Source organism: Leptonychotes weddellii, chromosome 15 (genome assembly GCF_054177405.1).
Source record: "Leptonychotes weddellii isolate Sample4059 chromosome 15, ASM5417740v2, whole genome shotgun sequence".
Lineage (NCBI taxonomy): Eukaryota > Metazoa > Chordata > Mammalia > Carnivora > Phocidae > Leptonychotes > Leptonychotes weddellii.
Window position 1 is genome coordinate 25528515 of NC_138383.1, and position 15371 is coordinate 25543885.

The 15371-nt window shown below is 35.4% G+C and overlaps 1 protein-coding gene across 1 annotated transcript in view; it reads left to right on the forward strand.

Moving 5' to 3' along the window:
- Positions 1–15371, forward strand: part of STXBP4 (syntaxin binding protein 4) — a 165353-nt gene that overhangs the window by 59474 nt on the left and 90508 nt on the right. Inside the window, exon 12 of the mRNA XM_081805248.1 lies at positions 2071–2136. Coding sequence (XP_081661374.1) covers positions 2071–2136 — 66 coding nt within the window. The remainder of the gene's footprint in view (positions 1–2070; positions 2137–15371) is intronic.

The following is a 15371-nucleotide window of genomic DNA, read 5'->3' on the forward strand; positions in this document are numbered from 1 at the left end:
CCCCCCACCACTCCAGCAACCCTCAGTTTGTTTCCTGAGATTAAGAATTCCTCATATCAGTGAGGTCATGTGATACATGTCTTTCTCTGATTGACTTATTTCGCTCAGCATAATACCCTCCAGTTCCATCCATGTCGTTGCAAATGGCAAGATTTCATTCCTTTTGATGGCTGCATAATATTCCATTGTGTGTGTGTATGTATATATATATATATGTATATATATATATACCACATCTTTATCCATTCATCTGTCGATGGACATCTTGGCTCTTTCCACAGTTTAAGCCATTAAATCTTATGGTTCATCAGAACTTTCAGAGATGCCTGGGTGGCTCAGTTGGTTAAGCATTGGACTCTTGATTTTGGCTCAGGTCATGATCTTGGGGTTGTGAGATCAAGTCCTGTGTCAGGATCTGTGCTAGGTATGGAGCCTGCTTAAGACTCTCTGTCTCTCCCTCTCTCTCTCTCTCAAAAACAAAAACAACTTTCGGAAGCTCTCAGATCTTTTCATTTTCTTAATGTGTATCATTGTTAAATTTAGTGATATTTTTCAGTTTTCCTTTAAATATCAGTACTAATTATTATTATTTTAACTTAAAATTGCATTTATGTAACATTTAAACAGGGCTCCCCTAAGGAGCTCTTCAATAAATCAGAGTTCACCTTTAAAGTCTATGACATGTAACTAAACATGTCCTAATGTGACAGGACCTGAAATCCCAGATACAGCATATTCTATATTTTATAATTTCCTTTACCCGGAAACCTATCTGTTGGCTGAGAACCACTTGATTGGCCATGTAAAAGAGTGTACACAGCCATAAATACTTCTCCGAGGTAATATGTGTACCTTCAGTATTTCTACTCGTCTTACACACACACAGATAACAGAGGTTGTTCAATGAAGTTCATAGAGCATGTAGGTATTCTCTCATCACTTGTGACATCTCTATTCATGTCTGATTTGAGGCACAAATAAAAATGAAAACAAGATCATTTGATGCCAGTGGCTAATTTTTATTTGACAAGAATGATTTTTTAAAAGTGCTATGGGCTTTATTTAACTTAAAGCCTTTAAAGGCAAAGTTCAGATTGCTACTGCTTTGCAAAGCTGAATGAAAATAGATGTATTTTCCATTTACAGATGCAAAAAAACTAGGACACAGAGTGAAGGTGACTTGCTAGAGCATGAGAGCCAGCAGTTTCTTGGCTCCTGGTCTGTGGCAGATTCATTAGATTGCTGTATTAAATTCATCTTCATATACCTTCATTTCATATCTTTGATAAGAATGTGCTGAAAAATACCAGGAAACAGAATGCTTCTTATAAACATTGCAGTGTTGCCATGAATATTTACCACTCAATTTAATCTTCAAGCAATTCCTCTGCTCAAGTTTATAGTAAAATGGTCCTTAAATTACTCTTAGTATTTCTGATTTGATCAATAAAATGTGGATTTATTTATGATATCTTTTTAAAAAGCTGGATGTTTTAGGGTGTGTGCTTAAATTAATTTTAATTTCAAAGATAATAATATTTTATTTGCATGCATAACATTATTTATTCTACCTTAGTAACTATTATATTTTGGTTACACTAGTCATATCTTCATTTGTATGGATAATATTCCAAGCACAAGATAAATTAGAAAAACAATAGTCAATCCAGTTTCATATGTCCTCTTTATGTGGTAAGAAACCTTTACTTCTAGGTTGTAATAATAATGCTCTTCAATTTGGAAGCTCTATGGTGATGATTGCTATTGCCCAAAATTTAGTTAGTATTTACACATTTTCATCCTAATTGAATTATTTTGGAGCTCAGATTTTGAGATTGTACAAAATGGCTAATTAAAGTAACAGAAAATGCATTTATGTCACAATTGTACTGTAAATAACTAATTACTTTTAAATGGTATGTGTAAAGCCAGAAAAGTGACTAAGAACTGCATTTTCAGATTGTCACAATTGGATGTTTGGAGAATTTATAAATGTTGAAATAAAGCCCTAAAAATGATACTCATTGATACTTCATAATGTATTATTAATTCAGTGGTTTTTAAATATAGGAAAAGTTATTTGAATCAGAAAGACAAAAGAAACAGTTGACAGAAGAACTCCAGAATGTGAAACAAGTAAGTGCATGTATTATATATATGTGCTTTGTGTTAATGTGGGAAACATATGCTATATAATGTCCCGGACCTTACAGATGAGAATAATATAGTATAAAATAGCATAAGTCTTAAAATCAGTCACTTTCAGATGCTGTATCTGTGCTGAAGTCCTGCTACTATTGCTCAAAGAAATTGCTTTCAAAACCAGATAACCATGGTTATCGGAAGTAAATGATCAATCTCATTGCTTTTCTATTCTTTTTTCTTTCTCTATTATTTTTCCTTTTTCTTTTCTTATCCCTTTTTCTTTTCTTCTGTTACTCATACCTTACTTTATTAAAGAAAATACAAAACAAGAAAAAAACCCTCCAAGTCAGAGCATTTTTTACTTTTATTTTTTAATACTAAAAAGTAAAAACTTATTTTTACTCTACATCATCCCTTACAGAATTTTAGGTACCTTGCAACAAAGCAAATACAATGGCATTATCATAAAATAAATATACAAATAAACAAAATATTGATAAGGGTAGAAAGATAAAAAGAACATAGCTAGATATCAGTGGCAATCATCTGATTTTTAATTTCCTGAACATTATCTCCCCAGAAAACATAAAGTCAACAAAGAGAGCAAATGAAATCATACAGGACTCATACCTTCAATATGACTGTGACATAAAGTGCCACATCCTTCAAAGTACATATAAACAGAGTAAAACAATTTCAACAAAGTCCTGCAGCCTTCCTGCCACTGAAACTTGGGATACAAAGAACAGAAGTGGTAAGCCTTAAGTGACTCTGAAAAAGAACAGGAAAAAACAAAGCAGTTAGATGAAGTACAAACACAATCACCTCCAGAAAGAAATTGCAACAATGAATGCCAGAATCTAAGCACAGATCAGTATTGGGTGGTTCTCAGGACTTGAGAAAGTGTGCAACCAGAAGTGGCAGCCTTGGAAAATCATTGCTTCTGGGGAATAACCAAATGAACAGAAACAGGGTGGTATCCCTTGGAGATGAGGCAATAAGGAAATAAGAGGGGAAAATTAAAGATCTTGCAGAAATGAAAGAGAAACAAGACATACCAATCCTTTCTGTCTACCCCCACCATGACCTTCAACAACATGATCCATAAAGAAACTGCACAGAAGAGGGTGCTATTGAACTAAGAACTCTTTCTGTGCTGGGGGGAAAAAAAAATGGAATAGGAAAAAAAATTAAATCTGTCCCCCTTATTACAAAATAACTGAAAAATCGGACAATATGAATTAAAGCTTTCCTTCTGATGAAAACTCTCCAAAACAATTCAACCACAAAGCTGAAGAAAACTAACACAACACTCCAAATTCAATTAAATATCCTCAAACAAAGCATTTGGCACTAAGAAAAAACACTTCAAATCAGAAATTTTAAAAAACTAGAATAGAAATGATATTTTAAAAAAGCAGGAAGAAATAAAATGAGAGTTGGTAAAACTTAGGAAGGAATTAGAAGAAAAAGACAAAAACATACCAGAAATGAAAACTAAGTTTGTATATTGTCCAAGAAATTATACAAATGAAAAGGCATTGAAAAAAAAAAAAAACAAAAACCATAACCAGGAAAATGATAATGAAATAAGGAAATTAAAGAGTTTCTTGAAGAAATAAAACAACTGAACAACACTAATATTTAGAACTATAATCCATAAAAACTTTACAGAAATAAAAGAAGACCTGAATCTATTAGTGGGTACTAGAAGAAATCTGAACTAGAAAGATCAACTTTAGGACATACCCAGTAAACTTATTAGGCTTTAGAGATAGAGGGGAAAATGCACAGTGCCTCTAAGTGAAAAGATGAGACAACTTACAAAGATAGTAGAATTTGACCAGGATCAGCCTTCTCAACACAACAAAATAAGGCCATAGTAAAGTAACATTTTCAAGAAACTAAAGGAAAGAAAGTGTAAACCAAATTGTGTACAGTCAAGCTGACTTTCAGATATCAAGGCCCTGGAAAAAATTTGGAATGTGCCAGTATTCAGGGAATATTGCAAATACGTAGTATTCCTGAAGAATCTAGGAGAGGATGAGTTTCATCCAGCCAAAAAATAACTGGATAACTTTGTCCAGATTTTCCCAGAGACTGAGCATTTCACAGATGTTATTTTATAGCTGAGACCAAAATGAGAGTGAGTTTGCAGGTAAAAGAGCAACACATTAACAGTACATGTCTGACCAAAAAAAAAAAAAAAATCAAAAGGTGCAGTTTATTTTTAAAAAATCAGAGGACAAAGGAGGGGGGAAAAAGGAGGAAAATAGAATATAACAACTTTGTTGTATAAGTAAAGGTATCATTTAAAACTGATGTCAAATAGTAAAAGATTAGGTAAAAATAGAGGAGATTTCAGGCACTATAAAAAAGTAATAATACAAAGGTAACCTATAGAATGAAAAGACAAATCTTCCTAAATACCAAAAGAAATTTTTTAAAAAGCAAAGGAAATACACAAAATAAACACATATAAATATAATATATGCACACAGTAATTTCAACAAAATATGACCAAATTGAGACCAAACATAATAGTTATCTCAATTAACATGAATGGGTTATTATTAAAACTATCTCATCTATTAAAAGGTTGTCTTAGGAAAATATATTTTACCAAAACTGACCTCAGTAGAGATGGAAAGCTTAACAGACCATTTTCCATAAAAGAAATAAAGTTATTAAGAAACTACCCTCTAGAAGAGGACCAGGCCAGATGTTTCACAGAGAAATTTAACGAAACCTTTAGCAATCCCAAAACTACATTAAGTGTCCTCTGAAGGATAAAAAAAAATGAAAGAAAATTTCCAAATTCTTTTTTTTTTGAAGCTAGTGTCACATTAATGCCTAAACCTGATAAAAACAGCACACAAAAAAAGAAAATGCAATTAGACTAGAACAACAAGTAGGGGCATATGAGTTAGAAAAAATAAATAAAACCATCTGCTTGCAGATGACATAATAGTAATCCAGAAAACCGTAGACACTCAGTGATAAAACTAACTCAGTGAGGGGCGCCTGGGTGGCTCAGTTGTTAAGCGTCTGTCTTCAGCTCAGGTCATGGTCCCAGGGTCCTGGGATCAAGCTTCTCATAATAAGAGAAATACCAGTTAAATCTACACTAAGATAGGACTTCCATCTTCTAGTAATGATAGAGGGAAACACTGGCAGAAGACATCTTCCAACAGAAAACAACTTTAAAACCTGGACGTTATACGGTAGGCAACTCCCAAAGGGATTGGAGAATGAACATAATCAGACAGACTGCTCCTCCTGGCTGTAAGCCTGGAGCTAACATAGTCTGACACTTGTGGAAATGGACCACACTTAGAGTCACTTGATATTCTAAAAGGTTCACAGACAATTCCCTGGGGGAAAGATGCTTGTTACAATACATGGGGGTAAAATAAGGAAATATTTGAGGAAAAAAGTGAATCTCAACCCCTACCTCATTTCATACTCAAAAACGAACTGTGAATGGGATTGTAGGTCTAAACATAGGAACTAAAATAAATTCTAGAAAAAACTTTTATGACCTTGGGTTAAGCAAAGTTATTAAACTGTAACCTAAAATTAGTAAATTTTATTATATTGAAATTTACTACAGATAAATTCTACCTCAACAGGGTTTGTCTGATTGTTTTGTTGTTTTTTTTTTTTTTAAAAGATTTTATTTATTTATTTGAGAGAGAGAGAATGAGAGAGAGCGAGTACATGAGAGGGGGGAGGGTCAGAGGGAGAAGCAGACTCCCTTCTGACAGCAGGGAGCCCGATGCGGGACTCGATCCCGGGACTCCAGGATCATGACCTGAGCCGAAGGCAGTCGCTTAACCAACTGAGCCACCCAGGCGCCCCTGATTGTTTTGTTTTTTTAAGAAAAATCAGACCAATACCATTTCTCACCCATCACATTAGCAAAAACTCAAAAGCTTGACAGTAGTCTCTTGGTGAGGGTGTTTCAAAACAGTCATTCTCATTGGGAATGCAAAATGGTACCCTTATGAAGAAGAACTGGTAGTTTTAACAAATCTACATATCATTTACCCTTCTACCTGACAATCTCACATCTAGGAATTTACCCTGGAGATATACCTCTAATAATATGAAAATACATATGCACAGTATTACAATATTATTTATAATTAGAAAATATTGAAAACTACCTTAATCTCTCTTGAGTAATACGGAGTGATTTCCAGGAGATACTACCAAGTAAAAAAAGCCAAGTTCAAAAGAGTATAAATAGTATGCCGTATTTAATAAACAAGAGCAGTTATAGATCTGTTTATCTTTTACAAAAGACACCAAAGGAAGGATAAACTACACAGTGATGAAACTGGTTATCTACAATGTGGGTGGACACATGGTGGATAAGATGTAGGAGGGACTGACACCTGTCTGAGAATAACTTTTTATATAATTTTTACTTTGGGGTACATGTTAATATTCAACACATTTAGAAAACATAGAAAAAGCAATAAAGATAAGAGAAAATGAACTTAAAGCTACACACAGACCAAAACAAATGAATCCATTTGTACTTCAAATGAATACCATATCCATGCTAAAGAAACACAAGAGAAAACTATTTCAAGTAATTTATGAATACAGTATTTGTGTTCAGACTTTGACAGGTTGGGTTGAGTTGGAAAAGAAGTGCAAACAAATCCTGAAAATTTTTTAGTATTTTTTGTTGTTGTCTTAGTGGTACAGGCAAAGCAATTCTTTTTTCTTTTTTTTTAGAGAGATTTTATTTATTTATTTGAGAGAGTGAGAGCACAAGAGGGGTGTCAGAGGGAGAAGCAGACTCTCCCCTGAGCAGGGAGTCCAGTGCAGGACTCGATCCTGGGACTCCGGGATCATGACCTGAGGTGAAGGCAGACGCTTAACCGACTGAGCCACCCAGGTGCCCATGGGCAAAGCAATTCTGAAACCCATTTTAGATGTAGCATAGGTTTTAGCAAATGTGTTGATTGTCACTGAGAGCCAAAATCTCAATGAAGAAGCATAAATAATACAAAACAGAATGAAGGAAGTCACAAAAGAATCCTGTAGGTTGGACTGCAATTTGGAGGTATTGCAAAGGGATCACTTCTAAAATATATAAGTGTATGTGCATATGAATGTATATGTGCATGTATCTATATGTATGTTTGCATATATGCATATATATATTCATTTCCTGGCTCTGTCAGCTGTAAGAGCCAAGAAGCAGACAACCTAATAGCAGTGAACACATAGCATATCTTAAGTGCCCAGATATCATTCACTACTAAAGGAACCCAGTTTCCTTGAAGAAATGACTAATTTAAGCATTGGGGGAGGGTAAATACAAGACAAACTTGGAACATCTCATTTTGCCAGAAAATAAGGAAGTGCTCAAAATGACGGGGTCTTGTCACAAGGAACAAGCTTGAAAAGGGCTCCTGCTGGTCAAATCTGGAAGAATCTTGAGTACCAAAATAATTAAATACAGTAATGAATTGCAGACCATTGAAAAAATAGTAATTCGTAAGTCCATACCATTAGTAAATAGATTAATGAGTTAATTAATGGGGAGAAAGGAAAGTTCTTGCTCATTATAGACTGTTGTGTGCAGAGAGGCTGCCAGATTTGGGAAACCAACATTTTGCATCTGTGTTAGTACAGACTGAATCAGGCTGGAGTCATCAGATGCTAAATCTAGGGGGAAATTTTGATGAAGAGCTGAGTATTTACGTATTTACATGATTTTAAAGTAGTTCTCTACAAACTGCTTATTAATTGCTAGGGGAAAATAATAATTACACAGTGGTGAAATAAGACAACACCTTGACTGGTGCTAAAAATTGATAGTACCAATGAAGAACAGATGGAGAATGTGACTCCAAATGTGAAACCTTGAAAAGGACACATCACCTACGTAGTATTCCGGCTGAGAACGTGTAACCTGAATCTAGCCATGAGGAAGCATTTGACAAACCCAAGATCAGAGATAGTTTAATTTTTTTTATTTTTATTTTTTTTAAGTTTTTTTATTTATTTGACGGAGCGCAAGCAGGGGGCGCAGCAGAGGGAGGGGGGAAGCAGGCCCCCCGCTGAGCAGGAGCCTGATGTGGGGCTCAGTCCCAGGACCCGGGGATCATGACCTGAGCCGAAGGCAGATGCTTAACCAACTGAGCCACCCAGGCGCCCCTTAATTTTTCTTTAAAGGGGTGTGTGTGAGAGAGAGAGATACAGAGAAGGAGCACGAGAGAAAGAAGGTTTGTATTCTCCAAAAATATCAATGTCATTAAAAAAAGAAGAAAGGCAATAAAAGGTCCCAGATTAAAAGAGCCTAAACAGGGAAAGTAAATACAACACCTGACCATAGTAGACCGGATCCTGCACTGAAATGGGAACAATGTTCTAAGGGATATTATTGGGTCAATTGACAAAATTGGAATGCAGATGGTAGGTTAGGTAAAAGAATCAGTGTTAAATTTCCTAAGTTTGACAACTATACTGTGGTTATGTGAGAATATACTTAGGAAATACTGAAGTTTTTAGGGGTGAAGAGCCATGATGTATGTAACTTACCCTCAAAAGGTTAAAAAACTGATGCGTGTATATATGTGTGCATGTGTTTTATGTATATACATCTGTACACATGTGTGTGCATGTATGTGTGTGTGTGTTTATATATGAGAGAGATTGAGAATATGCAGAATCTCAGCAATAGCAACCTCTAAATAACAACAGCTTACAAGAGTACTTTATTTCTCATTCATGAACATGTTAGCAAAAGGATGAATCTGGTGAACTAGGTAAATCTGGGTGGAGGGCATGAGGATGTACTTTGTACTATTCCTAATTCTTGCAACTCTTGGGTACATTTGAAATTATTTCCAAATAAAAAGTGTTCAAAGTCCTCTATTTTTTGGCCAATTTTCAGACTCATTAGGTATTTTTGTACTGTGGTTGGTATGTTTTTTAGTTATTTTAGTTTATTTTATTTCATTTTATTATTTTTTTTTTTAAAGATTTTATTTATTTGACAGAGAGAGATACACAGCGAGAGAGAGAACACAAGCAGGGGGAGTGGGAGAGAGAGAAGCAGGCCTCCTGTGGAGCAGGGAGCCCAATGCGGGGCCCGATCCCAGGACCCTGGGATCATGACCCGAGCCGAAGGCAGACGCTTAACGACTGAGCCACCCAGGCGCCCCTACTTCTTCCTTTTTTTTTTTTTTTAGAGATTTTATTTATTTCACAGAGACACAGCGAGAGAGGGAACACAAGCAGGGGGAGTGGGAGAGGGGGAAGCAGGCTTCCCTCTGAGCAGGGAGCCCAACGCAGAGCTCGATCCCAGGATCCTGGGATCATGACCCGAGCCAAAGGCAGATGCTTAACGACTGAGCCACCCAGGCGCCCCTACTTCTTCCTTTTTTTTTTTTTTAGAGATTTTATTTATTTCACAGAGACACAGCGAGAGAGGGAACACAAGCAGGGGGAGAGGGAGAGGGAGAAGCAGGCCTCGCGCGGAGCAGGGCGCCCGATGCGGGGCCCGATCCCAGGACCCTGGGACCATGACCCAAGCCGAAGGCAGACACCCAACGACTGAGCCACCCAGGCGCCACCAGCTTTTTAGTTATTTTAATTCTGTATCTTCGATACCGGCACCAGTTTATGTGGCTAGACCTTTTTACATTGTACTGTTTCTTTGCATCCTGAAAAAATTTTTACATTTAGAACAAATTAGAGGGTGGGATTTTTTTCTACATTTAATTAAAAGTTTCTTTTCTCCTAAATGCTTAGAGCTTAAAAGCTTTAGAATATCAAGCATGTTTGACAAAATAATTACATTAAGGATTGATTAAAAAATGAATCTAAAGAAAAATTAAGTTTTGCTTTTTTTTTTTCCCCCTTGCACTACCTATTTCTTCCACTTGAGGCCCTCCCGTATTTATTTCTCTGAATGGATTAGTGTCTATTAGGGAAAGTCAGGCCTTCAGGAATAAATGATCTAAGACAAATCTGTATCAGAACTTAATATTCCATAGGAAAGAGCAGGACATTGATGAAAAAATAAACAGGAAAAGGAATCTTACATGAAGAATGGTGAATCAGCATGAGGAGTAATGTAGGCGATAATGGGCTTTGGAGTTAGACCACACAGGTTTATCTGGATCCTGCCTCCTTTGCTCTCGACCTTGGGCAAGCTACTTCATCTCTTCAAGCCTCAGTTTTGTGTTTTCTAAAATGAGTTTGATAATAGGATCCCTCACAAAACTGTCAGAAGTATTAAGACAAATAGTATAAATGTGTACAGCTCATATTAAGCATGCAACAAATATAAACTACCATGGTCATTGTTATAAATAATAGAAAAAGAAATATTAGGTGCTGAAAAAAGATGTGGGAATGATTTGTTTTAACCATTTGATTTAGAGGAGGAAAATCTAATTCTGGCTGCAAGGAAAATGAGACTTTTTATAGAGAGGGTAACACCCAGGCGCCCCAAGAACATCAATACTTAAGAATATTAACAGTAGGTTGGGAAGTAACTGAAGATCAGAGAAGAGACTTTTGTAATAGTGTAGACCAGCACCATGCAATAGAGATATAATGAAAGCCTCCTATGTATTGTTAATTTTCTAGTAGCTACATTTTTAAAACAGTAAAAAGAAATAAGTGAAATTTTAAAAAAAAGTGAAATTATTTTAAATATATTTTATTTAGTGTAATATATCTAAAATATGGTTGAACATTCAATAATATTAAAAATTCATTAAGGAGATATTTTTACATTCTTTTTTCATGCTGTATCTTTGAAGTCACTTAGAGCATATCTTATTTTGTACACTAAATTTTCATTGGAAATACTGGGTCTGTGTTTAGATTTAATAAGATTTGCTGTTGAAAAAAATAGATTCATATACCCAAATGTTCCAAACATACTTAAAAATTTTCTACTAACTGAATACCAAAATCTGTTTTTTTTAATATTTGCATCCACAAGGATAAAACTTTCATGTTTTTCTAGAAGACTTCATCTTTCAAGCAAAACCATTTCAAAAGTACATCTTTTCAAATTAAGTATATCACTAATTGTTAATACCATTAATAACAAATACAAAGGGGTATAGTATACATTGAAAGAAACTCTAAATTTCAGTATCAACTTAGCATACTTCAAATTTTTCTTAGATTTTGTAACTAATTTACATAGCTATCAATAATTAAAACCTGCATATTGATTTATGGTAGAAAAATGTGTAAAATCATTGTTATTGATGTATATTATTAAAAGTTTTAATGTCAGTATAAATTCTTACACTTGTTCAGCTTCACAAATAAGGTTTCCCTTTTCTTGGAGCTTTAAATTTAGCTCATTCATGTGCAGTGTGATAATTTTTTTGTCTTTGATTATTGAATATTAGGCAAGCATTCCTTCTGTTTTTTTTTTTTAAGATTTTATTTATTTACTTGACAGAGAGGGACACAGCAAGAGAGGGAACACAAGCAGGGGGAGTGGGAGAGGGAGAAGCAGGCTTCTTGCGGAGCAGGGAGCCCCAGGCAGGGCTCGATCCCAGGACCCTGGGATCATGACCTGAGCCGAAGGCAGACGCCCAATGACTGAGCCACCCAGGCACCCCAAGCATTCCTTCTATTTTAAGAAAATTTTGATTTGAAGTTAGAAGTGTGGTAAATCTTTGTAAAACTCTTCCACAACTCAGCCAAGGAGCATTGGCAAAGAACACAGGATCATTAAATCCATTGTCTTCTAAACTTAGTGAAGAGTCCTAGAATTTGTACATATATACTGCACAATATTAACAACTGTATCCATGACATTTTTTGCACATTCAGCTTCAGGAAACTTTGCACAGATATTTTCCACATGTGTTGTACAGTGGAATGAAGGAAAAAAGAAAACAGTCTCTTGTTTGAAAATGTCAATAAATTTGAATTTTTGATCAAACATAGCTGGAGCACCAACCATTATGATAAACAATTTTATTCATTATGCAGCTGAAACTCTTCTTTGAAAGGTGTTAAAGTTAAAAATATCTAGACCACAAGCTTGATGTTTTAGGCTGCAAATTGACAACTTTTTTTGTCATAAATATGTTAAGTCCTTTAAGATAATACATGCATGATGCTTGAATTGGGTAGTGTCTCCTGAAGAAAGGTACTTGTAGTTTTCCAAATTTTGAATCAATGGATGATTGATAGTGTTAGAAAGTTCTTGTATTCTATAGGCATTTGTTTTGTGACTTAATTGAAGATCTTCCATTTTTGGTAAAAATATCTCTTCTAGTCTTTTATCATAAATGAAATTACCATCTTGATCTAAAAATGGTTTACTCTTTTGTGCAACAATCCAAGCCATTTTATAGCTGGCCAAAGTTACAAATGTTCAACATTTACTTTTTTTTTTTTAAGATTTTTTTTATTTTTGACAGAGAGAGAGTGTACAAGCAGGGGAAACAGTAAGCAGAGGGAGAGGGAGAAGCAGGCTCCCTCAGGGAGCCCAATGTCAGGCTTGATCCCAGGACCCTGGGATCATGACATGAGCCAAAGACAGATGCTTAACCGTCTGAGCCACCCAGGCGCCCCTCAACATTTACTTCTGATTTCAGGTGACTGATTTTGTTGGTTCTTGTTTGACTATTAAGAGAAAACTTCTTGGGGCGCCTGGGTGGCTCAGTCGTTGGGCACCTGCCTTCAGCTCAGGTCATGATCCCAGGGTCCTGGGATCGAGTCCCACATCGGGCTCCCTGCTAGGCGGGAGGCCTGTTTCTCCCTCTCCCACTCCCCCTGCTTGTGTTCTCTCTCTCGCTCTCTCTCTCTCAAATAAATAAATAAAATCTTTAAAAAAAAAAAAAAAGAGAAAACTTCTTAACAGATTCACCATGTAGGTGCAAAAATGTCTCTTAATATTGTTCACTTTTTATATATTTAAAAATTTTCATCACAACAAACAGCTTTATAGATTGCAATTGCATTTATGATGAAATTTGCAACATACTTTCTTCTAATCTCTATTGTTCTGATTATATTACTAGTTAATTCTCTCTATTTTGCACCAGAAATATATCTTCGTTTTAAATATGAAATTTTTTCCATATCTGCTATTTTAAATAGAAAAAATAATTATATTCTAATAAAAATAAGCATTTCAATTTAAATACAAATTATGATTTACATTAAGTATTACTGTAACTCATGTTGCATAAAATATTCAGCTAAGCACACTATTACATTGTTGCATTAAAAATTTTAAATTAATTCATTGATAGTAACCAGATCAGTTTATGTGTACTACTCAAATGATTTACAGGCCTATCGAACACTACGGTTCAACAATAATATCTTAAATGATGCAGCGATTAAAGTGAAACAGAGTTGACTAGCTATATTTCAAGTGCTCAGTAGCCACATATAGCTGGTGGCTACCACAGTGGACAGTGCAAATCTAGAACTCCACGTTCTTGCTACTCAAAATGTGATCCAGGACCAACATTGTCAGTAACACCTGGAACTTAGAAATGCAGAGTCTCACATGCTACCGCAGACCTACTGAATCAGAATCCGTATCTAACAAGTCCTCCTGTGATTTGTATGCATTTGAAAATTTGAGGAGCACTCGTCCAGATAATAAGTCGTGGAGGGTTTCACCTAGGAGTAGCAATGGAAATACACCAACAAGTTCTGTGTCAAAGATGCCACGAGGGTAAAGTCAACCAGACTTAACAATGCTAGAATGTACAGTAATAGAGCAGTCAAGGCTTTATAATTTAGTGATTGAAAGACTGTGATGATTCATGCTATAATGAATTCACAGTATTCATAATGTTATTTAATGTATATTTTCCAGTTTAGCAAAAATAATTTAAAATATATGTATGTGTTTGTATATGCAAACACATGCCTATGTACTGCCACAAGTATTCATTTCAGAAATGCACACTTGCAATAAAAAACACACTACCCAAGATCAGCCCTGAAACTCTTCATTATTTAAATATATTGACCATGAATACCATTCAGCTTCTCTTATGTATATAGAATATTATTCCGTTTAAGAAGATTTCAGTGATACAGATGAATTGTTAATGAAAGAGTTCCTATACATTGTTGAGAATGCTAAAATTCTAACTTCTCAAGAATTAGTTTCTCTTTTCACAATTAGCAAAAGAGTCTTTAGAAATTACAAAAAGCGAATGTATATAACTCTCCTCTTAAAAACTTTTAAAAACCAGAAATACGAGTTGTATGAAATTTGGCAAAGTTTCCTTCCCTTTTTTTGGTATCCTTTTGAAGGTCTTTTTTTTTTTTTTTTTTTTTGAACTCTGAGGAAGATGTTATAGCTCCCTTATTTATTATTTATTATTTATTTATTTATTTATTTATTTATTTATTTTTAAGATTTTATTTATTTATTTGACAGAGACACAGAGAGAGAGGGAACACAAGCAGGGGGAACGGGAGAGGGAGAAGCAGGCTTCCCGCTGAGCAGGGAGCCCGACCTGGGGCTCGATCCCAGGACCCCGGGATCATGACCCGAGCCGAAGGCACCTAACAACTGAGCCACCCAGGAGCCCCCTTTTGAAGGTCTTAATATGAAGTCAGCTCAGTACTAATAATTACACCACATAAATCCTTTAAATACATAGGTAACCTGATTATTAGAACACGACTAGATTGATTTTCAGTTTGTTTTACGATGGTTACCAGTTGCTTCCAAAGGGAGAAGAGAACACAATTTGATATCCTTTGTTCACTCACTTACAAACTTTTAATTGAATTATTGTGAGACAGTGGCCTGATCCTAAAAACAGAAGAATCTCCCCCTTTTGAAGTCCCATTAGCTATTGTAAATTATGGAAATTAATTTACCTTTATTTAGTGTAGTGGCCCAAAAAGAGAGCAGTGAAGAATTGAAAGAGAGGGAGAGAGGGGGAAAAGGAAGGGAGAGGGCGGAAAAAATGAGTCCAAAGGAAAGGACACACTATGCAGAAATCCTTTCCCACTGGAAGGATCAGGTACCTTGCTTTTTTCAACCAGGGCTGGCGACTAGAATACTTAACTGTTCTGTAAGGAATTGGCTGCATTGTTCTTTAAAATCTCAGTATTTTTTGATGAGTTTTTATGCCTTACAAAATAACCCCACCTTGCTGTTGAAAATCGCGAGCCGCAATTTCCCATGAAATTAGACTTCTCGTTATTTTTTCTTCAAGTTCTAACACCTTTTAACA